This window comes from Cryptomeria japonica, chromosome 4 (genome assembly GCF_030272615.1).
Source record: "Cryptomeria japonica chromosome 4, Sugi_1.0, whole genome shotgun sequence".
NCBI lineage: Eukaryota > Viridiplantae > Streptophyta > Pinopsida > Cupressales > Cupressaceae > Cryptomeria > Cryptomeria japonica.
This window is the reverse complement of record NC_081408.1, coordinates 405,361,448-405,389,234: the sequence shown is the minus strand read 5'-3', so window position 1 is coordinate 405,389,234 and position 27,787 is coordinate 405,361,448. Positions and strand designations below refer to the sequence as shown.

The following is a 27,787-nucleotide window of genomic DNA, read 5'->3' as shown; positions in this document are numbered from 1 at the left end:
GCGAAATTACGCTGCCACAAGGATAGATGATGAGGCGAAATTACGCTGCCACAAGGATAGATGATGTGGATGACTAGGGTGCAGGGAAGAAAAGTTTGTCTATACCGAATGCAACCCCTTACAGTGGAAGTAGATATTGTTAGAATTGTGTACGAAGGATAAATCAGCTCGTGATGTTCTTGTAAAATCTGTTGATGCTTATCCATGGAACTAGAGTGTTTGGCTTGAACTACAGGCTTTATGTATAGATATGAGTATCCCAAACAATTTTCTTGAGTTCACAAGGCATGTATGCCCTGACCCTGTGAAGGTGCATGTGTACTGGAAATTATTGAAAATCTTATATCCATTAAAAGTATTGAATGTTCCATCATTAATAAAGTTTTTCAAGAAGGATGAATGATTCCTCATCCACCTGTGAAACATACAGGAATAAAAGTAGTTGTAGTTGGAAGTGGGCCAGCTGGTCTGGCTGCAACTGCCCAACTCAATAAATGAGGGCACTACGTTACTGTATATGAACAGGCAGATCAAATTGGACGTCTAATGAAGTATGGGGTGCCTAATATGAAGACAGACAAGATTGATATTGTGGAGCATTGTGTTGATCTAATAAAAGAGGAAGGTGTCAACTTTATTGTAATGCAACGACTCACTATTGTTGATGGAAAAGTCAAAATTGATAAGTGCTACCCTGTAGGATTCATGGTATGTTGTGTCTATTGCAAAGACCAATGAGAACTTTAGGCTTCTCTATGATGCTAAAGGTCATTTCTACCTGCATTCAATCAAGGACGAGGAAGGTAAGTATAAACTTTGCAATGTTCAGTGGATTCTCAGGTCTGCAAAAGTCAAGAGATCTGAGGAAACAAGTCTAAATGTTGATCAGATAAAGAATGTCATGAAAATTAATGTTTGGGTCAGTTTACAAGAGAGTTTTGATAAGTTGGACGAAAATAATTAACATTACAAAGTTGATATTAAAAGATGTAGAGTTAATCTTGTGTCAGAAAGCAATGTAGACAATTCTCAAAAAAAAATTGAGATTTGAAGCAGAAGATGCTTAGCTGCTAGGTTTTGTTGAAACCGAAATAGCTTGGAAAAGACTCATTCGGAGTGTTCTTGAATAGAATTTGGAGTAACTCTTGCAAAGCCTCTCCAGACCTAGTTAAAATGTGACATTAAAAGAGGAAACACTGTGGATATAATCCGTGACTGTATGGGTTCGACTTCAGTTGGGAGATTGTTGGGTGTGAAGTTCAGCGATCTTGGACCATCAAGCTTCTTTGTCCTTTCCCTCTCCCAGTTGTCTCTTCATTTCTTCTTGGGAGATTTTCCAATTTAAGTGGGTAACATAATATGCATCCATATATATATGTTGTTGAAATTAAACATCAATAACAGTGATATTAATAAGAATTTTCCCCTGCTTGAAAGTGAATGTAACCATATTGGTGAACCACTATAAATCTAGTGTAATGTGTCTTGTTTATTTTCTGATTCTTTAATTCTATTTCGAATTCATTTTATCTGCTCTCATTGTTTAACAAGATAGTCATGAAGAAAAGTTCAGTTATATAATTCAAGTAGGAATCACCATCCTCAATTTCTTTCATTTTGCACAACCACTATCATATTTTTTTGTGATAAAACAAAATCTGCTCAACTTAATAATAGGCTAGCTACTTGAAAGAAACTATTTTTGGAGACTTGGACATATTATCCTAATCTTGGATTTATGCAAAACTTAGACTATTATAACTATGGATAAAACTATAAAACAGATCCATTATAGTTATTGACAACTTCCTAAAACTATTTTCCTGAAGAGTGCAACCTCAAAAGCCAGTCCAAATTAAATTTGATACACTATACAAATGCATATAAATTTTACAATTTAAACCTTGAAATGAATCATGTATTTTGACAATGAACTCGACTGCCTTCGGAATAGATATCTTTGCTTGAACCAATATTCACAATCAAGAATTATATTTTGTAACGGGGCTTGAGATCTTGAATGACAGAAATTTTGGCTTTCACTGATATAATGTGAATTGACATATTTAACATTACGAGGAAATTTTGTTTTTCATTATTATACTTATTAGACCTGGTGGCTGAAGGAGGATTTAATTTGAGACTGAATGAGTACAAGGATATTAAGCCCTATGTGTTCCAGATTCAGATTGAAATGAATGCAAGGATTAAACCCTAAGTGTTCCACGATGGATGTATCAAATAACAAATTTACTAACACAACCCTGAACTGTAACAAAATTTAATCTACTGAGAATGCAAACCAGATTGAAAAAAACTTGGATTTATTAGCCCTTGCTATTTGATAGGCTGACATGACATTATGTTTATAAATGACCATATCCACTTACCTGTTGCATGTCACTGCGCAGTGTTTGATTGGATTAAGTTCTCTGTATTCATAGCATTTAAAGTTCCGGATGATCTGGTCATAACATTTTTGGGTTATTTGATCTTATAAGATCAACTCTCTCTTCATTATAGCATGCCATTATCAAGACAGAACAGGAACAGAGGATTCCAAAGAATCATGTAGCAAAGGACAAAAAGTAATTAATAATTCAAACATTCTGTGATAATATAGCTGAGATTTACATAAAATACCAGTGCTAGAAATGAAGGATCCAGGAGAATAAAAATCAATGTTTTTTACTTGGCATTTGGTAAACATGTATTCTAAACAGCCACCTAGATTTACAAAAGGATGTCATTTGTGTCATGCAATAGTGTTACCCCATGCATGTGCTTTTAAGGTGTTCTTCAGTCCAAGATTATTAGAACTAAAAGCGATTAAGCCCTATTATTTTCTAAGCAGAGTCATTAATGCTGACTCTGGGCCTTTGATGGTAAAGTTGGGGACCTTGGATCACAAATTGACAAGTACACTTCGCTAATATTTCTTAATATACTTTGTATACATTGATTGATGCCTTTGGTACATCACCTTTAATCACAAAATAACAAGGAGACTTATGTTGACCTTTCTTAATATGATTTCGTCTGCAGTTAATTGCTGCCTCTCCTCCATCGCATACCTGCTCAATACATTGTGGTGTATATTTTAGTATACATTCCATTAAGCTGTCAACAATTTCCTGCATGTCTTCATTTTCACACCTGAAGCCTTAGGCTACATGATATACCTGAATTTTGCATATACTGCTCGATGGCATTTGCCAACAACTAATTTACATGATTTACTAGGGGAAAAACAACAGTAGAATGTGCATTACTAACTCATCATCTGTATTCCACTCAACATTATAATTTTTCCTAGTACTATAGTGGTTAGGTCTACTAAAAATAACATAACACAGCTGAGAAGAGTCAAGACTTTGCAAATTTAAATTCAACGCATCCATCCCCATTTAAACCAGAATCCCTCACCAGTATCTACAGGTTTCCAATGTTTATTCTTGAACATCATTCCAAACATTATTCAAAATAATGGGGAATTAATACCAGGACAAAAGTAGGGACTCTTATGAAACTGGCTGGAAGAAAAACTCATTTACAATTTTCCACCAATCAATAATTATAAATTTTCTCTTCAGTTGCCCTTCCAAGAAATTGGGAAGGCAATATACAAAAAATGAATCATATGGTCATGTACATTTGAAATTTTGCATTTTATCTCAGTGATTTCATGCATGGAGTAATAAATAAATCCCTATCCACAAGAATGAGTGGCTCATGTATTTGATACAGATGGTGCTACCTCCAGGAATGTCTATCAAATTACATATTCACTCCCAGTAAATTGCCAGGTGATTTCTAGTTTACAGATACCATTAGATAGCCACTAGCATCAAAATCTTATATTTATTTATACACTAATTAGTTGCATGTTTGGACATTTTTGAAGTGTTATATGCCAGATGGACAAGAATTTTTCACACTGCAAACTTACCCAAGACCAGCATTGAGGCAAAAAAGAAAGACAACCTTTCCAGCTGAACATATAGACAGTTCTAAGTCAAATGCAAAGATACAGTGTATCAATCCCAGCCACTGGCAATACCAGAACCATATCCTAGTGACACTCCATATGCATTTCCTGTGTTGCATATAATGCTCCAAAATAATCACCAGCCCCCCCTACCAGCATCTCTTCGATAATCATGACCACCAAACCTGCCTCCACCAGATCGGCGACTTCTTCCACCTCCATATGTTGACCTTGAAGCATAATTTGACAGCCATGTAGGAACTTCTTGGTTTGATTCTTGCATGAGTTCTGCTAGTTGTCTTGCCAGGGAAAGGTTATTTTCATTAAAAAATGCAGTTGCCAAACCATGGTTACCTGCACGACCTGTACGCCCTATACGGTGAACATAATCATCAATATCATTTGGCAAATCAAAATTAATCACATGAGCAACATGTGGAATATCAAGGCCACGGGCAGCAACATCTGTAGCAACCAAAATAGGGGTAGCTCCACTCCTAAAAGATCTCAGAGCTAGCTCACGCTCCTGGAACAGTTTACAACAGTTTCAGCCAAAAAAAACAGCATATAGAACTTCTGATAGAAAAAGAGTATAACAGGAATGGATCAAATATTTCAATCAATGAGGAGTGGACCATCAATGAGTACCTACTATTACAAATCCAATGCTTGAAAGAGTTTTGACAACTAAACATGTCTTGCCCAAACAATAAACATAAATATGATGAATATAAATGTTACAAATAGCTACCATGTTGATGGCTGCAACTAATTTGGGTTAGTCTAAGTATCACACCCTTCAGATGTATGACAATGTCTGCCATGATTAATAAAGGCAAAGATTCATGCATATGTTAAGTACCCAAAGGATCAAGGAGCCATCCCAAATTCTACTCAACTAATGTTATCAATTTTGATCGACCTTTCATAATTTTGATGCCTTCATTTGAAGCACGAGTTTATTGACTAATGTAGCAATTTTCTGAAGTTTTGATTTGAACATTATGTCTATTTTCGTATGAATTTTTTTATGAAAACATAACACATGATATCTATTATGTCATGTGTTTTGCTTGGGGAATAGAAAGTTAAATCAAAACTCTAAGGACTAGTAAAACTAGCAGTCAATGATTGCATCATTTTACAGAGATGTAAGTGCAATGCCATTATAGGTAATGATTTTTAAATATAAGAATACCCAAGCACGCTAATGTCACACAATGGGATTCCACTGCATCCACATCAAGTTTCTCATGAAATCTAACAAACTGGAACACCCCATTACCATTTAATGGTCACATCTATAGCTATCCAAAGACTTGTACCATGACCTCTGGTGCTCATCTCCCATCTCAAAACATATTTCCACATTTGGAGACACATGGGAAAATAAGACGACCTCAGAGGAAAAATATTCACATCTTTATAAATCTCTTTGAAGTTGTCGAAAAAGTATGGGAAACTTCCTATAAAGATATGCTAGATACATCATATACATAACATTAGTTCTTTTGGTTTTCTCGTCAAGTACAGATAACTGATGCAAGAGCTAAAAGAACTAAAAAAATGCTCGCACTATTTTATTTCTTTCATGAGAAGTTATGAGTTCTTTTGTAGCAGAAAATTTTCTAATCAAAGTTTAAAGAGAGCTAAGATTGAAGTATAACAATCTAAGATATCTGAAGTGCACTAAAGTTTTTATTGATTGATTGAAAATATAACCATCTATGAGTAACCACATACAAGGGTTTTGAAACAATGTCATTCTCATCACAAACCGAATCCATGTCTGCCATCTCTAAGTAAATATGGTTTAAATTTTATCTATCTATGTAATGATAGCAGCAAAAATTGTTTCAGAAAAAAATCGGCAAACCAAAAGTATAAGATTTTTGTAAAAGTCAGAAAAAATTGGATTTAAAAAAAAATGTTAAAAACTGTAGAGAAAAGACATTAAGTACTTTTCTTAAAAAAATAAAGGCATTTCCATAGCATAGAGATACAGAGAAAAGCAAATAAAATAGAGAGTTAAACCCATGAATTGTTGAAAATAGGATTTTGTTGTTTATGTTCATATCACTGATTACATTGCGTTGCACAAAGAACACTTCATAGACATAAATGATAGTTAGACGGTTACAATTGACAAAATTTCAATTACAATATAGTTTGCACAAAGTCAACCTATAAACTAAGTACAAAGTTCCAAAAGTCAAACGTAGCCAATGACACTTGCTACTACAAATAGAGCTATGCTAGAGGGTTGCAGGTCCTGATGATGAAGGTCCTAGTTCAAAGCCTCTCCTAAGTCCTTCAACCTTATGACTATCCAAGTTGGCCTCCAAAATTTTAAAATCCTCAAGCTCAAGGAAGTCATTGAAAAAACAATTTTCCTTCGCTGAGCAAACATAATAAATTACAAAACGGGAATTAATGGATTCATATTTGTGATTTAATAGTACTTCTAATTTCTAAATCAGCGTGAAAGAGAACTATGTAAAGAGTGTGAAAGGGAAATTATATGACAAAGTAAGCAGTTGCAAAGTTCAACTTAATAGGTTTTGAATCAAATAGCTCAACTAGAGTAACAGAAAATGCTTTTGAAACATAGTACCACATCTCAAAAGACCATAAATGATATTGAAATGTTCTCATAGATAACTATTTTAGCAGAATTGTAAAACAATAAAGGGAGTGTTAAATATTTTTCCATTAGATAATAAAAAACTGCTAGTACAAAAGAAGAGAACTACTATTTGAACCACAATTTTAGCTATTATTATTCAAACAAATTTTCCTTGATTTTGCATATAAGTGGATGATGGAGATAAAAACATTGATGGAATTTGAGTTGAGAATTTGAGAGATTATAGGTACAAGTTTCAATGAAAAATCAAAGCACAAGGAACATTCCTTTTCAATGGGACAGTTGCTACTGAAATCTATCCGGATTGTTAAAGAGAAAATATATGAGGCCTGCTTCAGGAGGGATTAAGATAAGCCCACAAGACTAGGGCATGACTTCTCTCAAGGCAGGTATTAGTTTGCTTGATACCTATTAAAAATGCATGGAATGCTACACTATATCTCTAAAGTATTCATGTACTGCTATTGTACTCCTTGCAGGCTTTCTGTACCTTCATACATATGACGAGCCTAAATGGAATGTAGTTCCCTAACAATTGCAGGGCATGCATTTAAGCAGTGAATTTCACCAATTAACGGAGCATTAAGCCTATAGAATATATAGGAATTTAAATATAACCAAAACAATCCTTCATTTTCATATAAATATTGCCAAAGTTCATTTCGATATAAAATATTGCTACAATTCATTTTTTGTAGCACTATAAGCTGAATTTTATCTTTCTGATAGGAACCATTCTGCTTCCAATTCCACAAAGTCTATGTACTATTGTGTAAATTCTTCTCTTCCCACTTGATTATACAATTGTCACTACCCATTCCACTTGTCCTTAAACTTGATGGCCAGTGTCAAATTGAAGCTCCAAATTATCAGACTTTGTTAGCATCTGAAAAGGAAATTTGTCCTAACCTAACCTTGATGATTTTTGATGATTTGAACATCCACCTTGGTATTATTGTTGACAACTGAAATGTTAAAATCCTTTTGAATAGTCAAGATCACAAGAATTCCAAGAAAAAAACCTCTTTAGGTTGATATCAAGCCAATAGAGTTTTATTTCAGTTTGGTCTGGCTATCTATATTTACTTTGGCAAATACTCTTTAAAGTTCAGATATGTTTAAAAACTCAGACAGAAGCCTTAGTATTTGCGATGTTGTCTACTATTTCCCACTAAATTGTGTCTTTGGATTTATATACATGAAAAGAATTACCACAAGCCTACGGTAAATGAAAGTAGTGTGGAATATTGAGAAAACAACAACACATCTCTTAACCATTCCATGTTGATATCCTTAACATCAAATGTATAAGCATACCAAAGAAAGTGTCTCTATTTTAACGTCCTTAACATCTATTATGAATATATATCCATTCAAGGTTGCCTACCTGGATTTGCCTCAGCAACCTGCTGAAATATGGTGAACCACACAGCTAGCACTCAGTTCTATGCTAAAAATCAATGAAAAAACCCAATTAAATAGCGATTTTGTGTGTTTAGGGTATCGTGATAGGTTGGTGGATAGTAAATGCATTTCTCAGGCAGTTTTTTTGCATTTTTTCATGATTTTAAACCTTTAAATATCATTGAAGATGCAGCTGATTAAATCAGGATTTTTTGGGGAAAAAATCATTTCGACCGGATATTTTTTAAAAATCATAAAAATTGGGATTTTTGAGGATTTATGCTTCTCTGGGTCACTCCTAACATTTATCCTCCACTTTTGGATCTATGAAGATTATTCAAAATGCTTTCTTGTATCCTTCAACAACTTCACTATTTCTATGTGGTGTTGTTCAACTTCTCCTAATCAAATAAACTATCTCCCCAACGTAATTTTTGGGATATAATGCAAATGCAAGGAGATGCAAGGGTGTAGAATGTGGCAGAGGCACTACTATAATGTTCCCTTTTTCAGCTTAGGTATTTGAGAGCATTTAATTAGCCTATTTTGTTGCCATAGGCTAATTCGAAGAATTAAAAAAGGAATATTTTAATTAATTAAATTAAGTTGCCTTAAGCTAAGGTTGCGAATGACCTCATTTAATTAATTTTTATGAAGTGACTTATGTAAACAACAAAAATTGAATAAAGTCATTTTTAAGAACAATGAATTTAAAATTGTAACTTCTCAAAAGTTCTCGAGGATGTTAGAAAGGAGGAATGGAGAAGCTCATTTTAACATCTTGGACATTTTATTTCTCTTATTGCAAAGTTTGGACTATGAGTTCAGCTTCAAACCCTAGAGGCATTTGGCTTCAAAGATAAAAAGAACTCTTCCTAGTCAAATCTATGGTGGATTCACACAGGTTTCATAGTTGTGCTTGACGGAGAAACGAGGGATTTATTTGCAATTGCCAACATCAGTTTTTCCAGGTATAAATTCTTTTGTGATTTGCATTTGGCTTCAAAGATAAAAAGAACTCTTCCTAGTCAAATCTATGGTGGATTCACACAGGTTTCATAGTTGTGCTTGACGGAGAAACGAGGGATTTATTTGCAACTGCCAACATCAGTTTTTCCAGGTATAAATTCTTACATAAATTTGTTATTGTGGTGTATGCACTAGCGAAAAATCAAAAGATATAGTGCAATGTGTGGAAGGGAAGTAAGAACAGAAATTATTGTGGTGTGCACTAGTGAAAATTCAAAAGATATAATATGCAATGTGTGCAGAGGAAGAAAAAACAGAAATAATAATGTAGTGTGTGCAAGGGGAAAAGGTGATAAAACACAAACATTAATTGATACTGAGTATCTCTACCCAGCCGTACACTTTTGGGGGACCTTGGTGAGGCCATACTTATATTGGGAACTATTTATTATTAAGATATGCAATGCTTGTAATAAAGTCCTTTGGACTTTTCAAACCCTGTTGTAGCCTATTATGGGCTCTACAAAGACTATCGCAACCTTTGAAGATTGTCATCCAAGGTTTACAAGGTGTCATATTATCACAAGGGGAAAATAGCGGAGGAGTTATGGCTGTCATACAGATTTAAACATCTTCAATATTCCTGATTGGGAGCTAACCTAACTGTGGAAAGGTGATCTTAAAAGGTCAACAATTTGGTATATAAAGATTGAAATTAATTTGATATCATTTTTGCAGTTTGAAGTTTTTGAGCATAATATTTTGTATTAGAAATACAAAGGAATATATATAAAATTCTTTGTTAGAGTATTTCTCTGAAATAAATTTTGTCTGAATGTTGTTATAATTACAATAAAGATTGGGAAGGGATGTTACAATGAATATCTATTTCCTCAATACAAGTTGAAACAAAAACCAGAACAGCAGACTTGCAAACCATTTGACAAAATGCCGGAGCACCAAAACTGGTAAAACTTGCTATTATTGGCTTTAAAACTTTGGTCAGTATATTACAGTGGTATCGGAGCAGAGTAGCTGCCAGCCTGTGGGGATTTGAGCCACTTTTTGTTAGCAAACATTTCTTATGCAGCCAAGAGTTTCTCACAGATATTATTTTAGGAGGCCAAACAATCTACCAAAGCAGCCTGAAATTGAAGAGGAAGTTTCTATTACAGATTTGCTTGGTGAAGGAGCTACAGGAAACATTGGCAATATAAGTAAAAACAATGAGGGCAGTACTATGCAAATTTTGAATGGTTTTGCTAGAGCACAACAATAGCTACTGTAGCTAATAACACAAATGATGCAACATATGAACACAAATCAGACTAATGGAGGCAACAATGGCACTAGGGAGACAATGGGAAAGTTAGTCACACAAAATAATGTGAACAACCATTCCCGGGCTACTAATGGGGCTACTTCTATACCCTTGATGATTACTTGCATAATGATGTTAAAACAAGGGGAAACCAGTAGAACGTAGAAGAAAGTTTTATAGATTGTTTACAGGAGTATGAGCCATTAGGTGATGAGTTCCATGTTGATATGTCTCTACAAAGCCTAAGAGAGACAAAGGCTCTAATAGGCATGATTTACAAAAGAAGTTGGTTAAGCCCTCTATTCCCACATTTGATGGCTAATGATTTACAAAAGAAGTTGGAGTTCGCATAGCTGAAGCAGAGTAGTACTATAATACTATTGATGCATACACCCCAGATTTTCAGGGGCTTGTTTTTATGGTTCCAAATGTATCAAAGAGGAGGTTGATAGTGCTCTTCATTGAGGGGTTATCGAAACATCTGCATGGTAGGATTAAGGCCTTTGATCCTCTCATTCTTTAGGATGCAATTAAGAACACTAGAAACATGGACTTTTCTACTCCAAAGGCCAAATCCTAATATAAGTTCCCTCCAGCAAAGAAAGATAAAAGAACTTTCCAAAAGGAGTGGCCCAAGAAGCCAAGCTTGTCAAATGAGGCCAAAAATGAATTGAGAAGAAATAAATTATATTCCTTTTCTAAGAAACCATGGAACCAAGACATAAGTGCCTAGGTAAAGGCAATACATTACATTGAGGTGGTCTCATACAACGAAGAAAAGAATGTGGAAAAGGGGGCAAGTAGTGAGCAAAGTGACTCTAAGGAAGAATAGGTTGATACAGAGCACACTGTTTACCCTCTGGGTGAATGGTTTAGAATATACATATGAGATACTCAATGCAAAACAACAATGCTATAAATACCAGATAAGATCACGCAAATATAAGAGATATTATTCCATTCATAATCATGTGTGTCTTTACAAGTTACCTTCCAAGGTATATAAAGGTACTGAGGGGGTGCGAGGGGCAACCGTCGCACCCGTCACTACCATCCCTCGGTTACCGAACTAACAAGGACAAATACAACTTAATTAACTAGTTTTATTCTCATACAATATTGCCGCCAACATCATCCCCCCCAAAAAAGAAAGGTCATCTCCAGACGACTTACAACAAAATGGGGAATACATTGCTACAACAGAACCCAAAATCAAAAACTAACGGGGTGCAGAGGGCGTCCCTGATGAAGAAGGCACCGGTGGTGGTGTAGTGGTGGAAGCCAATCGCCCACGCAGCTCGTACACCTGTTCAGTCCTCTTCAGATCTCGTTCTGCCACCATCTGCCTCTCCATTGCAGTCTTAACCATATAGGCTGCCTCCAACACCTCCTTATCCTTCTTGTCGACGCTCCCCAGTGCACTGACCAATCGAGTCTCTAACAGAGCTCTGGATGCCCTTTCCTCTTCCAGCTGCATAACCAAGATAGACTTATCTGCTACCAGAACGTCCATTGCTATCCGAGTCTGTGCCAATGTAGCCTCAACCTCCTGAAACCTGGCAGCCAGCTCCTCCTGAGCCGTTGTTGCTGCTACACGCAAGGCCTCGGTTGTGGATGCCATATGTTGTGTCCTTCGGAGCTCCAGATAGCCTTCTCGGAAGGCCTGGTCCACCTCTCTCAATAAGGACTGCATCCGGGTCTTGCCAACCCCCTCAATGAGGCGCCAAGCCTCCAGCATCCCCAAGTTCTCCGTCTCAGGCCACCCAACAAACTCAAAACACCTCACAAACTCTTCTCTGCATCCGGTGCAGACAAAAGTCAACAACCTCTCCATCCGCTCGACCACGGCGGCATCCTCTTGGAGTCTCGCAGAGGTCACAAGCCGTTGCGCTCCTAGAGTCATCTCGGCAATGAACTGCTTAAACTCTCCCACACCCTGCTACACTCCCACAGTCACTCCCTCCTCTCTGTAGGGACTGGTTACTACATCCGTTGGGGGTGAAGCAACCCTTTGAAGCACCCTACTACTGGGAGAACTCCCTTCATCGAGATCAATGATATCGAGAGAATGCATCTCCCTGCCTGGAGATAGAGCGGCCTCGCCTACAAGTGCCACGGGTGTGAGCTAGTAGCGGCTCAACCAAGCACTGAGGTCATCCTTGAGAGTGTCTGCTTCCATCATTACCTCCTGCATATAACCTGGCACACCCGGCACATCCTGCTCCATGAAAGCCCCCACAACCGCCAAGATACCCGGCCCATCCTGTTGAACTGAGGCCACCCCAGAGTCGATCCCTATTGTGGTCTCGACCCTCAGTAGTGTCATAGCGATCGTCACCTGAGGCTGCTTAAAGCTAGGTACTGGCACCGTGGTGACTACGCTAACTGTCCCGAATGACCGTGGCACCACCAACTGACAAGTCTCCGATAAGCATGTTGGTGTAAACTGGACCCGAGTCAAGTGCGATGCTAGAGCAGTACTGGCTGGTGCGGACCCTTTTGTGCCTACCGATTCCATTACCTCCTCTTCAGGCAACTGGTCACCCCCTCTACCTGCCAACCAGAAACTCCCTCCGCTCACCTGGGAGGTGTGGGCGGATTCCTCCCTGCCGCTATCAGCATCCTCCTCTGCGTCAAACTCTTATGTGTCGAACTGTGTTTCTAACATGGCGGGCTTCTTCCTTTTAGTGACCAAACGTGCCTCAGTGCCATGTGCCAAGACATCCAAATGCGACCAGTAAAATATAGGCGGTTGGTCCGGTGCAACACGACCCTGTGGCTCCAATGGCTGTGACCCTGGGGTAATGTGTGTGCGGACTACATCAAGAAATAACCCAATGGCGTGATGTGGCATGTAAAATTTCTTATACTGGAGGGTCATGAATTCGTCCATCCTATCCGCCAACAGCGATGCCCAATCATACATCACTCCATTGTGCAGCCCATTCATCAACACAATTTGTGCGATAGCTATATCAAACGCGCAGTTGGCACCTGTAAGGCGACTCTTTACTATAGACAGCAAGCATCTCCATACTCCCTTCGCCAAAAATGCTTTCATGACCCCCCTACTTTTACCAACACTTTTGAGGCTATCTTTTTATGCTTGTGAGAGGTTATCCCGCAACATCAACTGTAGCAAGGTGGCACGAACGTCTGGAGTGATTTTCTACGAAGTATCAATTTTTTTCCCTTTCACCACAGGTATGCCAAAAACCCTTCTGAACTCGCTTGTCGTGAAGGAAACAGTTATCCGCTAGTGCTAGTAGTCAAATACAGACTGGTGGCAGTGTCTATCATAGGTGCCAATCATGGCACACAAAACTACCTCAAAATCTTTTATGCAAAAAACTGGCATTTGGACCGCCCAATGTACCTGTGCGTGGCAAAGATTTTTCTTTATTAGGTCGTCGTGAGGTGTCTTCGCCCACCAATTCCTGCAGTCTATTCCATTAAGACCCTCAAACACAATATTGTCCGCTGTTACCTCTTCCTTGTCCTTTGTCGACTGGGTTTTTGGATGATGCTTCTTGCTTTTTTGAGTGTTGCTCATCCCGAGGCTGCGTGCAATACGCACACAAGATGGCAAAACTCGCTTGCCTGTGTCCTTACTGGATTCTGATGTTCCTTGCCGCCTTATTCCTGTTTGTGTCCATTAATCCTCGATTAATTCCCTTAATCGGCTTTTATAGTTTTTTAACCCTCTTACACGTGTCACTTCCTTCCAAATGTCAACGTACGGTGTACGGCCTACTGTTCTGCTCTCCTTCCACAATTTCCTTCCTCCGTTTGTACGGCCTATGGGTTGCACGGTAGGTTTGTGTGTGTGCGGGGTATATAAGGTGCGCGGGGGCACGTGCTCCACCGCACGATAGGCAGGCGGGCTCCATCATACGGTGGGCACGTCGTGCTCCACCGCACGGTGGGCACGCGGGCTCCACCGCACGGTGGACGCGTGGGCCCCACCGTTCGGTGAGTGCCACCGTATGGTGCACTTTTTCGGTTTTTTTTCCTGTACGGTCACCTGTCGTACGGACTCGTACGACCGTACGGTTTTTGTTTTTGGTTTTCCTCTAATGATTATTTCTTCCGGCTGATTCGAGATCGGTCGCCCGCCTCTGTTCGTAATACTGTTTTAATTTCGACCCATTGACGGCGTCTGGCACCTCCTTCCCGTCGAGCGTACACAACTTAATCGCCCCGTTGGCATTGACCTCGCGTACCTTGAAGGGGCCTAGCCATCGTTCTTTAAATTTTCCAGGTTTGATTTTGTTCCTCCCATTGAATTTCAACACTAATTGTCCCAGAGTAAACTTCATTCGCCTAAGATGCTTGTCATGCCAGACCTTCCGTCTTTGTTGGGCTGCCTTTGTGGCCCATTGTGCCATCATTCTTTTTTCATCCAGCTTGCTCAAGGCATACAATCTCTCCCTTGGGCTCTCCATATCCCCGAGTCTGTTCTCCACTGCAATGCGGAGGCTTGGCACCATGAATTCCGTTGGCACGACAGCTTCTTGTTCGTACATGAGTTGGAATGGAATCTGGCCGATGGTCACCTTGTAGGTTGTGCGGTAGGCCCACAAGACCGAAGGTAATTTTTCTTCCCAGTCTTCTCCCTTGACACCGCAAGACTTATAGATTACCCCCACGAGAATCTTGTTGGTAGCCTCGGCCTGCCCATTGGCTTGCGGGTAATAGGGGCTAGACAATGAATGGAAAATCTTAAATTCAGTAGTGAGGAGTTTGATAACGTGGTTCACAAAGTGTCCATCCCTGTCACTGGTCAACTGCATAGGGATCCCATATCGTGTAATAACTTGCTCATAGATGAATCTTGTTGTACTTACGGCGGAGTTGTCATGTAGGGCCCGCGCTTCAACCCACTTGGTTAGATATTTCGTGGCTACCACAATGTAGCGACACCTCCTAGCGCGGCTAGCCTTGAGTGGCCCAATAAAATCCAGCCCCTAGCGCTCGAATAGTTCTTGAGGATGCGAAGGGTTAAGGGGCATGAAATCCCTTTTCAGCGGCCTCCCCGCTCTTTGACACGTATCACAACCTACTACCCATTCTCTCGCATCATTATACAATGTGGGCCACCAGAAGCCTGCTAGCAACACCTTTCTTGCCGTAGTGTCCGGTCCCATATGGCCTCCCGCGGGCCCCTCATGTGCCTCCATCAAGACGCTTGGCACCTCTTCCTCCATCACACATCGATGTAACACCTCGTCGGGTCCCATTTTATACAATAAACCATTAATCAGCTAGAATGTGCGGCTTCTCAACACGAGTTTTCTTCGTTCTCCCGGTGGCATGCCTTGGGGGAATACAAAGGTGGAGAGATATTTCCCGATGGCAGTATACCATGGTGGTAGTACTGCAATCTTGAACAGGTGGGAATCTGGAAAGTCGTCATTCACCCCCTCTAGCGGCTCCCTGGACCTGATCCGGGACAATTGGTCAGCAATGACATGGCTCTTGCTTGGCCGTACAATTATTGTGAACGTGAACTCCTGAAGGAGTAGTAGCCACCTGCTTATCCTGCCTTGGATGATGGGTTTGTTTACCAGGTACATCAAAGCTTGGTGGTCCACATAGAAAGTGAAGGGTGTCGCTAGCAAGTAGTGTCGAAATTTCTGTACGGCATAGACCATTCTGAGGGCTTCCCTCTCGATGGTACTATAGTTCTTCTCGGCCTTCGACATAAACCGACTGGCAAAGTAGATGGGATGATCCAACCCATGTCCCCCTTCTTGCACCAATGTAGCCCCAATGGCATAGTTCGAGGCATCCACGTGTACGTGGAATTCTCAGTCCCAGTTTGGATAAGCCAGAATGGGTGCTGCCACCAATCTCCTCTTGAGTTCATCGAATGCTTCCCCTTGCGCTGATTCCCATATGTACGGTTCGCCATTCCTTGTGAGTTTGTCCAAAGGAAATGAAAGTTGGGCAAAGTTCTTAATGAACTTTCGGTAATATCCGATGTGTCCCAAAAATGACTTGACTCCCGTCACATCAATGGGCGATTCCATTTTGACAATTACCCGTACCTTATCCCGGTTAGTTTTTAGTCCATCTTTACAAACAATATGACCCAGCAACTTCCCTTGTGGTACCATGAATCTGCATTTCCGTGGATTTAAGGCGAGCCTCGCCCTCCAGCATCTCTCCATGCACTCTCTTAGTGCTACCAAGTGAGAGTCTTCGCTACTGAAAATTGAACAGTCATCCAAAAAGGCTTTAAAATTTCCCACCGACATCTTATTGAAGATGTGAAGGACTATCCTCTAGAAGGTTGCGGGTGCATTGCACAACCCGAACGGCATCCGGTTGTACGCATAGACTCCATCCTCCACCACAAAGGTGGTCTTCAACTTATCCTCCTCAGCTATCGAAATCTGGTTGTATCCTGAAAAGCCGTCGAGAAATGAGTACATTTCATGGCCAGCCACCTCCTCCAGGATACTGTCTGTGAAGGGTATGGGAAACGGGTCCTTGATGGTGACTGCGTTGAGGCACCGAAAATCCACGCAAATGCGGATCTGGTTGGCCGCCTTCTTGAGTGAGATCACAATTGGCGAGACCCACTCACTTGTCTCCACCCGAAATATGATGTCGGCCTCCAGCATCCGTTCGATCTCTTCGTTCACTTTGGCAGCATAGTTTTTATTCATTCGGTACAGCCTCTTCCGTACCAGTTGGCCTCCCAGGACCAATGGTATTCGATGGACACACATTTCTGGCGAGACCCCCTTGAGATCCTTGTAGGACCACGCGAATACGTCCTTGTATTCCAAGAAGAATTTGAATGCTGTGGCCTTCAGCACCGGACTCCAATCGTCGCCTACCCAAATATTTCGAGGGTTGGCAGTGTCTCCTAAGTTTGTCTCCTTCACGGTGGGGTCTTCGTACCGCATTGTTCTATCCTTTGAAAAATCGTACGCCGGAACATCATTTACTTTGGCGTCTCCCTCCTTGTACTCCGTGTAATCTGGCAGAAACTCCTCGCCTGGCTTCTCCTCAATCTATAGCATGTGACAAGCAGGGTGAAACACTTCATAGTCTTCCATTTGCCAGTAGAAGAGTCCATTCAGTGAGGAAGTGTCATCTTCTGAACATCCACCAAGTTCAAGCACTCCTTCCTCGTTTGGTTCCCTCTCGTCTTTACCTTCATAAGAGTCCCACTCCCATCTCTTTGAATCCTCCGAATCTGAGTCAGATGACGCAAGTTCCTCACCGACAACCTAGGTCCTCAGATCAATGGTGTACTTCCACCCCCCTTTCTCCATGGAAAGGGTGTTCTTCCAGTCGTGGTTCACCTTTGCTGTAACCAGCCACCCTCTCCCTAAGATGGCGTCGTACCCCTTCTTCTTGAGTGGGATTACCACAAAATCTAGTAGGAAGGGTTGTGTGCCGATGGTCACCGGCTGGGCCATCAGGTTGCCGAGTGGCTTGATGTCGTGCTGCTCTGCACCTACCAAGTTGAACGTGGGTGGCCATAGTGTTGGCTTCCCAAGCTTCTTCCACGTATCCTTTGGCAATACATTCACCCCCGAACCTCCGTCCACGATGGTGTCTTTGAGGATAGCCCCGAGAATTCCCATCTCTACTACCGCAGGATGCCAACCACTATTTAAGGCCAACAACGTTGGGTCAGCCGAGGAGCTGACCGGAACTTCCGCCCATGTAGCATGCGAAGGTGCCTGCGTAGTGGTTTGTATGGAACTAAAAAAGGCGGTTCTCAACTACGGCATTGTCTCTAGAAGGTCCTTTACCCTTATAGGCACTTCCATCTGCAGTCCTTGCCCAATTATGTTATTTTCGGCTTCCGTACAGGATGATGTACTCACCACCTCTTTGTTCCGTCGTTCGGTCGTCATCTCACGCTCAATATTGGCTTTTGCTTCCCGTAATCTCTCCTTCGTACGGGGTTCTAGATAAGTGGCCTTTTTGGTCTGAGCGCGGGTAATTACCAGTACTTCTTTCTCACCAATCTTTTCAATGTTGAGGAGGTTAACCCCTGGCTTGGGGCAATTTGTCTCATCGTGGTCTCCAGGACCACACCATCTGCACAAGTGTTGTGATGCCTCCTCTTTCTTGCAATCCTGCGCAAAGTATCCCCACTGGTTGCATACCCGACACTAAATCATCGATCGTCCCTTGGCATCATACTGCATTCGACTCCGATTATTGTTGTCATTATTGTTGCCTCTTCCTCCCCTTCAGTTACTTTTGTACCCACCAGATGATGTCGTGGTGTTGGCTTGAGGTTGCGATGTGCCTGTCGTCGCTGACGGCTGCTCTTGGGTGAAGAGTACTTGGTTCCCGCGTGTCTTCATGTTGTAGGGACATTCTTTGGTAGAATGTCCCAGCACTTGGCAAATATCGCAGAAGGCCTTTTTTGGACGAGCCTTTTGTGTGACCTTCCTCCTTGCATTATGCGCACCATACTTCCTCATTTTTGTTGGTGCTTCCCTTCATGCTCTTGAATTCCTTCATCATGTGGTGCATATCTTTTTGAAGAGCTTGTACCTTTTTACTCGACCCCTCGTCGCTGCTACTTCCGTCAGAGGAGTCCTCCTCTTCTGAGGATATGTCTTTCTTTTTCCTGGATGTCTTCCCTTCACTCTCCAGGTCCATTGCCCGGTTATAGGCATCGTCGTAGGATGTGGGGGGTACAATTTTCATTTTTCTTCTGAGTGACGATTTTAGGCCCTCCACAAACCACCTTTTCTTTAACCCATCGTCGGGCTGATTATCCATTCTCTCCAACAATTCCTTGAGGCGTCAGCTATATGCACGGATGGTCTCACTTTTCCCTTGCTTGGTGCTCAAGATTTCTGCTACAATTTCATTATCATCTCTGAGTCGAAACTCCCTTTCGAAGGCTTTGTGCAATGCATCCCAAGTTGTCAGTTGGGTTTTGTTAGCATCCGAGTACCAATCGATGGATACTCCTCGTAGGGTGGCGGAAAATTGCACCACCCATTAGGCCGTGTCGACCACGCCATTGGCCAACCAAATTGTTTCACATGTACGGGGTCTTCTTTCCCATCTCCGGTGAACTTCGGCAATTTCTACCGATTCGCCATTATGTTCCTTGGGGGCGGCCCGGTCTTTCCTCTGGGAACTCCTCCAGATACTAGTCCTCTCGAAGGTACTCCGAGATTTGGTCTATTGGGTCCCGCCAAGTTGCTCTGACTACCAAGGTGTGATGAGCCTACCCCGAACAGATTGCTTCTACTACCGTGAACTTGTGTCATCCCGACACCTTCGGTCACACCAATATCTTCCGCCTCTCTGTTCTCGGTCTTTGTCTCGTCTTCCCTCCTGGTCTCGGCACCTTTGTATGGCATGTACGGCTCTACCGTACTCCGGTCACCGATCTCTTCCAATGTTAGGGACAGATCCCACAACCGTTTCCTCGTGGTTTCAATTAGCACGGACTCTTGGCCCTCACCAGAGCCATTATTGCCATTTCCACCGCTTCCTTCCTTGGCAATCCTCCTGAATCTCCTTCTACATTCTGCTTGTTGCTCGAGAATTAATGCTCATTGGGCGGCTTCAGAGTCCCCTATGTATTCCTTCTTGTTTTTATCCTTATTTAGCAGATTGGGCATTAATTCTAAATTCTCTTAATGCAATAGAACAAGGCATCATATTGAAAAGAACACTTTTATTAATTCATCCCTGGTATACAATGTATGTCACTACAGTGGGGGTATTCTTGTTTTATTCTCCTTTGCCCGTACACATTCACGGATTATTCATCCCTCGGTCAATTTCATTGTGCTCCTCTTGGCGCTCATGAAACTCCCGTAGGATTTGCTGGTGTCGATTCTCCCAATGGGTCTCTTCCCTACGGCTTTGGAGAGCCAAAAATGCCTGTGCCAGAAGGCTGGGCAAATTGCTCATCAACTGATTTACCGTCGGGCTTACACCAAGCGCACTCCACACAGCGTCCTCTAGAACATCCTCGGTGGTGGCTTCCCTTCGTACGTGTGTTTCAATCGCCACCTGGAGGATGCAGGAGAAATCCTTCATGAGTGCTAGTTCTCCATCGAATAGTTCTTCAAGTTCTTCGTGCAGGTTACTACTCGTCCCTTCGGCCAATGGTTGTCCCATTATCCGTGTGCCATGTAGTATACTCCCATGCTCCAGATAAATTTTGGCAACAGCGCCGGATGTTTACCCTCTGGGTGAACGGTTTAGAACATACAGATGAGATACTCAATTCAAAACAACAATGCCATAAATACCAGATAAGATCACGCAAATATAAGAGATATTATTCCATTCATAATCATGTGTATCTTTACAAGTTACCTTTCAAGGTATATAAAGGTACCGAGGGGGTGCGAGGGGCAACCGTCGCACCCGTAACTACCATCCCTCGGTTACCAAACTAACAAGGACAAATACAACTTAATTAACTAGTTTTATTCTCGTACAATATTGCCACCAACACACACTTCAGGGGGTATTAAGGGAGGCTTTATTGCTACATTTTCAAGTATCCTAAGCATAATTTTTTTAGGGTGAGAGGAGTTTTACAAGGGCAACAAGTTATAGTCTTGATGGACAGTGGGGCAACCCATAATTTCATAAATGAAGTCTTGGAGGCCAAGAGGCCTACAAATGGAGAATTTTGAGGGTTCTAGTGTGATGGACGGGTTTACCATGACTTGCACTAAGAGGGTTCCCCAATTGGTTATTGCCTTGGGAAAATATACAATTGCAGATGATTTCTATGTGGTAGAAATCAAGGATATTACTGTTGTTTTGGAGGTTCAATGGTTGCACTCATTGGGAAGATATTCACAGAACTTTCAGAATATGGAATCGAAATTCAAGGCAAATAGTAAGAAGGTTGTTCTTTGTGGCATATCAAATAGTGCATCCCGGATCGTTACAGCTATGAGGATGGAGAACATCTTTTGTCATCGCAATGTTGTGTGGCTAGCCCAATGTTTCAGTTCTTCTAAAGATCCTTAGGATAAAACGAAGGCTTATCATGTCGATATTCAATCTATTATGGACAAGCATAGCGTGGTTTTCAGCGATATTCTTCTAGATAGACCACCAAAGAGAGGATTTGAGCATGTGATAGAGCTTGAGGAGGGAGCTAAGCTAATGATTACTACTCTTACTATCACCCAAAGAGATACAAGAGGATAAAAAGTAATTCAAGAGCTGCTTGATGTGAAGCACATTAGGCCTAGTTCAAGTCCTTTTTCTTCTTCCATAGTGCTGGTCAAGAACGATGGGACAATGAAGATGTGCATTGATTATCAAGCACTTAATAAGAAAACAATTAAAACTGACATCAAATTCCCAACATCAACAATCTCATCGATGAACTTCATGGTGCAATATATTTCTCTAAGATTAATCTTTGGTCTAGGTATCATTAGATTAGAGTATAAGACAGCTTTCAGTGGTCACTATGGACACTACAAATTTCTGGTTATGCCCTTCAGATTGACTAATGATCCTACTACTTTCCAGTCTTGCATGAGCCATGTGTTCAATAGACAGTTGCATAAGTTTGTGCTTATGCTCTTTGATGGTATCTTGATTTATAGCAAAACTTGGGAAGACCACCTTATATTGATGAGGTTTTGGGCATCATGGAGGCACAATGCTTGTTTGCTAAGGCATCCAAATGTGAATTTGGGATGACAAAGGTGTTGTAATTGGGTCATGTGATTGGTACCAATGGGGTCAAGGTGTGTCAGGGAAAGATCCAAGCCATTCTTCATTCGAATCCACCCAAGATTACGACACTTGAGAGGCTTCCTTGGATTGTGCAGCTATTACAAGAGGTCCATGAAAGGGTTTTCACAACTCACTATACCCCTCACAAATGTGACAAAGAAACAATCATTCTCTTGGTCAAAATTAGCACAATAAGCGTTTGATCATCTTAAGGAGGTAATGAGAAATTGTTCCTATTTTGGCACTTCCTAATTACTCTCAAACTTTTGTGCTTAAGTGTGATGTTTCGGAAAGAGAGTTGGAGTTGTGCTTATGAATAAGCACCCCGTAGCTTATAAAAACAGGAAACTCAGTGGTGTAGGAGCACCTAGGCCCTGAAAGGCCTCATGAAAGTTTTTATGTTGGTTTTTGTTTTCAATGTTGTGTTAAGGTTGTTTTAAATTTTTAATGATGTATAAAGTCCAAGAGACCACTTTCAGTTGTTATAAATCATATTGTAAGGCATTTAAGCCATTTTGTTCAATGTAGACCTATAAGGTCCTAAGAAGGTCAAATGTGATCAAAGAATAGAAAATGCTCAAGGTTGAAAATGATGTAATAAGGCTTATTTAGCCTATTCTAGTGTGTGTAAGACTCTAAGGTGATAACAAGCAATTTGAAGTCATTTGGTCAAGTTTTGCAAAGTTGTCAAAAAAAGTTGTTAAGTTGACAAAAGTTGTCATTTCAAAAATTGCAAAAAGGTTGTAAAGGGGAAGCCTAACGGTTATGATGGTTTAAATTTTAGTTATAACTGTCAAAAGAGGTTGTAGGCTTATAAAACCAGGGATGATCGAATCATGAGGAGTCGGTGTGTATTGAAAAAAGTAAATCAATAAAAGTTTGAGGTTTCCTGTAATTTTCCAAGTATTCTCAACATGACAGTCTGATATCAATTGTTTTTCTTCTTGGAAACTTATTTATTAGCATTTGAGAACACTTGAGAATGATAGAGGGGTGAATCCCCAGTAGTTTGGTTTTGGTTTCATTTCTTTTCATAAGTTTTGGAAGAGATATACCATTTTTTGTAAAACCTGTTAAAAACCCTAGTAGGGTAAACAGTGACTTTGAAAATGTAATAAACCTCCATTCCACGTTGATCAAAGGCTAATATTTGGTGGAATGGAGGCACATAGCATGTATTTTCATCTTCTTTTAGTTGCAGGGTTTCAAGTTAAGGTTGGCACGTGCAAAATGATGTCAAAATGCTGATTTGACAATGCTACAGTCTGGGAAACTCTGATTCCCGTGTGTTGCAGAGCTTTGTACTCTTTTGTATGGAAGGATTATGGTGCAAATGTCACATGGATGGAAAGAATATTGAGTCTAATTTCATTTGCTTCAAGTCTGATTGAATTTCATGGAAAATGGGCAAGTTATGATCATTTTTGTGAAAGCAGCCTGTTCAGAAAATGGTTTTCCAGATCTGCAGTTAGAAAATGTGTTGGTACAGCTATGTATGGTCGAATAAGGACCTTCCACTTGGTGTGTGGATAGATTATGATGTTATGAACAAATTTCCTTTTTACCAGAAAAATTCATCTTATGATTTGAAGGGTCAAATGAGTCAATTTCTAAAAACTGTCATGTCTATGTGAGTTCCTGTCATTGCTGCTACAGGAAGGTTGCAGAAAACGATTATATGATTTGTTTATGTTCTTGGTGACCATGTGTGGTCTTTTCATGTCACATGTATCATTCCAAAGTTTCTCAAGGTGTTGACTTGTAGAGTTTGGCATTATGAGGTGAGTTTATGGACAAGTTGGGTCCTCATAGGGAAGTGGCTTGTGTGAATAGGATATAAGAGTTTGGTGAAGTCTAAGTGTTTGTGAGTCTCAAGTTGGCCTTAGACATGTGTAATTGGCCTAATGAAATGTATTCCAAGGATTGGATTGAATTTGTGAAGTTGATGTTCACTTTTGGTGGTTTGTGTAGCCTAGTGGCTTGAGAGAACCTGTGTTTGAGGTGTCTTTAGGTGAGTGTTGCTACAAAAGAAATTGATGTGTGTTTGAACCTGATATGAAGGGATGTTTTTAGTCATGGACCCGAGCCTCTGCATCACTCAGGGATGTTGAGAGAGATTACTCCACATATGACAAGGAGATGGTCGCAATAATGCACCCCTTAGCTAAGTTCAAACAGTATCTAGTTGGAGGGAATTCTATAGCAAGGACTAATCACAATAGTTTGAAATCGTCTTTGGACATAAGAACATGAATGAGAGGCAACAAAAGTGGGTAAGCAAATTACAAGCTTATGATTTTGATATTGGGCATGTAATGGGAAGAAGAATGTAGTAGTAGATGCCTTATCTAAGAAACCCATTTTGTGTGTTGTCTAAGATTTCAGGAGACTAGAAGTCCCATTTTTTAGTTGAGTACTCTAAACACTTTTGCATGTGAGATTATGGATGGGAAGATTTAGGGTGCTCGGTATAAGGTAATTGATGGCATCATCTACTACAAAGATAGAATCTATTTGGTTCTTGAATTAAAAAAATGAAGGAAAAGATTATTAAAGTTGTTCATGATACTCCACTAGTAGGGCATCAAGGGTACTTCAAAACTTATAGGCAGAGGAGCAATTTGCATGGAAGGGGTTGAAGGATGATGTTCTCATGCACATTCGGGTGTGTGTTGTTTGCCAACACAATAAATTTGAACATACTTTTCCAGAAGGTTTATTGCAAGCCCTACCTATCCTCATCAAAAGTGGGAGAATATATCAATAGATTTCATTATAGAGCTTCCTAAGGTGCAGGATAGAGATTGCATTTATGTGGTGGTGTATAGGTTGACTAAGTATGTGCATTTCTTTGCCATATCATCAAAATATAAGGCAACTATAATGTCCCCCCTTTTTGGCCTCAATACTAATTTAATTAATTAAATAAAGTTGTCTTGAATTAATATTTTTAGGCAACTTGCATTTAACTAATTATTAAGATGAATATTTTATCATAGTGACTTTAGCTAGGGACCAAAAACAAAACAATATATAGTCATTTTTGTTGAGGGAAAAGAACTATGAATTATAATTTAAAAGCGACTTTTAAATATATTTTTCCAGGTGACTTTATTTTAATTAATTTGAAAAGCCGACTTAGGTGTTTTAAAAGGATAAGTATTAGAAAGTGACTTTACAAAAGCGTTTTATATGCTTTATTGATTTATTTTAAGGTGGGAATTAAAAAGTACCTTCAAGAAGATTTTTTGGGAAAATATAAAAGGTGATTTGGAAGCTCATTTGCATATGCTTAATTCTATTATATTTTGTGGATACTTGAAGCTTTCTGTGAGAGAAAACCCTAGGGGCGAAAACCCTAAGAGACCTAGATTCAATGGTGAGACATCTACTGTAATGTCCCCACTTTGAAATAGAATTTAATAATAAATAATAATAAAATGAAAATATTAAAAATTAAAATAAAAATATAAAAGAATATAATTATATATAATTAAATATAATTAAAATTTAATTAATTAAGTTAATGAATGGTCAAAAGACATTAAATGAAAAGTTGTGACCCCCTCAAACATGAGATATAAAAAGGGGAAGAGAACCTCATTTGAGGGGGGATAATTTGGGAATCAGAAGTGCAGATTTGATTTAAATAAGAAGTGCAGATCTGATTGTGAAAGGTTGTGTCCCTTTAAAAGGGCAGAAATAATGACAAGTCGTACTCTTTCAAAGGGTGCTAATCGTGAAAGGGTATGTCTCTTGCCAAAGGGCATACATGATGAAGAGGTGTAACCTCTCCCTCACATTGAGAGATATAAAGGAAAGGAATCAAAAGCCTCCAATGACAGCACCACCAATCAGATCAGATGAGAACTGCTATTAAGTAACAGGCAGTAACATCCTTGTAATTGGTGGTATGCATGGGGATTAAGGAAAAGAACAGAAGAAGCATACACAGTAGAGATTATTGAATCAGAATATCACCAAGCAGTCACTCAGATCAAAGGATCGAAAGAGGGAAGAAGATCAGATTTGGACATTAATAATTAATGGAATAAACAGTAGACTCAAACACATAGTGGGGACTGTGTTATGCGTTCCCTATATATGGCACATTGCATACTATTTATCTAAATGCTACTGATTAAATGATGCATAGTGGCTATGACCGTTTTGCATAGTATAATAATTATATATCTGATTATGTTTGTAAATACGGTAGCAATATTTATATAGAATTAGTACATGTGAGGCGTATGCACTTGAAGAAGTGGTCCAATCTGCTTGTGGCATCTTGTGGGAAGAAGATAGAGGTGTAATCCAGTGGTGACGAAGGCTCACAAGTGGTCATAAGAACCCTTGGATTCAAGTAACCAATTACACTCTCTATGCCAGACTCACAAGATGATGTGTGTATGGGTAATGAGCTTGGAAGGGACAGCAACATGGACCGCCAAGTTTAGCAAGGAGGTTAGAAGCACACATTCCTTGGACTTGTTAGACAACGGACCCAAGCAACCCTTTCATGTCTTGCCGTATGGGTAATGGGCTTGGAAGGGACAGCAACATGGGCTGCCAAGTCTAGCAAGGAGGTTAGAAGCAACCATTCCTTGGACTTGGTAGACAACGGACCCAAGCAAACCTTTCATGTCTCGTATACCCACTCTTTCTATTGTTACCTTAGAATAGATTATGACTGGTTAAGAATGGATATGCTTGTAGGTGTTTGCCTTTCCTTGTGGGTGCAGGTTATCTTTATAAGTCTTCACTCCTCTAATACAAGGTAAGTCTCAAGCCCTATTTCTGATTTATAAATTTATGAATTCTTGATTGCAGTAGGATATTAGATTCAAGGATAATTACATTGAGTACTGTGTAAATATTTGTTTCAGATATACTGTTAGCAAGTTAAGAATGGAAATTGTCTCCTAATCAAGCAAATTAATTTAAGTCAGAAGTGTTATGAAATTAGGTAATTGTTGTTGAAAAGGCCTATATCTAGTAGGGGACATTACATCTACCCTAGCCTATTTACAGGTGGAATCAAAAAGGTTTCACGCAGGTGCCAAATGATTGAAGATTGCATAATTTATCAAAGCTTTACCGACAAACAATATAATATTTATCTCTCTGAATTTACATAGGAAAGACATATTCAAATGGACTTTTATTCTCAATGCCATACATTTGAAAATCTCAAGTGATTGAATCAGTATGCCATACTTTAAGAAAGGTTGCTGATTGTATATTGTTGGAAGTTTGAATGAAATCTTAGGAAAGTCATGGGAATGAATGCTTTCTGATTGCAGCCCTTGTAGACAGACAAGTATAGCAATTTGAAGAAGAATAGAGAGTTGTGCGTGGTGGTAAGCAGGTCACACCATTCCTTGGGGGCAGTGTGGATCTTTTGCGGAGATTGGTGACTGTTTTGGAAGGAACATGTGACAGTCATAAGGCAGCGATCCATTTTCAAATTATACTAGTTGGAATTTGATGAAGGGCATTGTTCATTTATGCACAAAAATTACAATATAGTAGTCCAGGTTTTGGTATGGGTTTGTAAGGAAATTTATTTTGGAGATTCATGGTATTTGGTGTCCCTGAGTACTTACAGCAGGTTTGCTATATTACCAGCAGCAGAATTATGATGTAATATCTGAAACATTTTGTGTTGAACACTGTAGAGGAGACTCCAAGAATGTTAATCAACAACCAGCTCCTATTTGAGGTTAGCAAATTGTTC

General features: G+C 40.0%; 1 protein-coding gene across 2 annotated transcripts in view; it reads right to left on the bottom strand.

The window, feature by feature from the left end:
• Positions 1-2,629: 2,629 nt before the first annotated feature.
• Positions 2,630-27,787, bottom strand: part of LOC131074692 (DEAD-box ATP-dependent RNA helicase 37) — a 140,098-nt gene continuing 114,940 nt past the window's right edge. The window contains exon 6 of one of the 2 annotated variants that reach the window (XM_058011377.2): positions 2,630-3,074. In XM_058011377.2, coding sequence (XP_057867360.1) covers positions 2,940-3,074 — 135 coding nt within the window. In that variant the 3' untranslated portion in view covers positions 2,630-2,939. Of the gene's footprint in view, positions 3,075-3,534; positions 4,515-27,787 lie in introns of those variants that run through there. The other variant, XM_058011376.2, reaches the window with a different exon arrangement.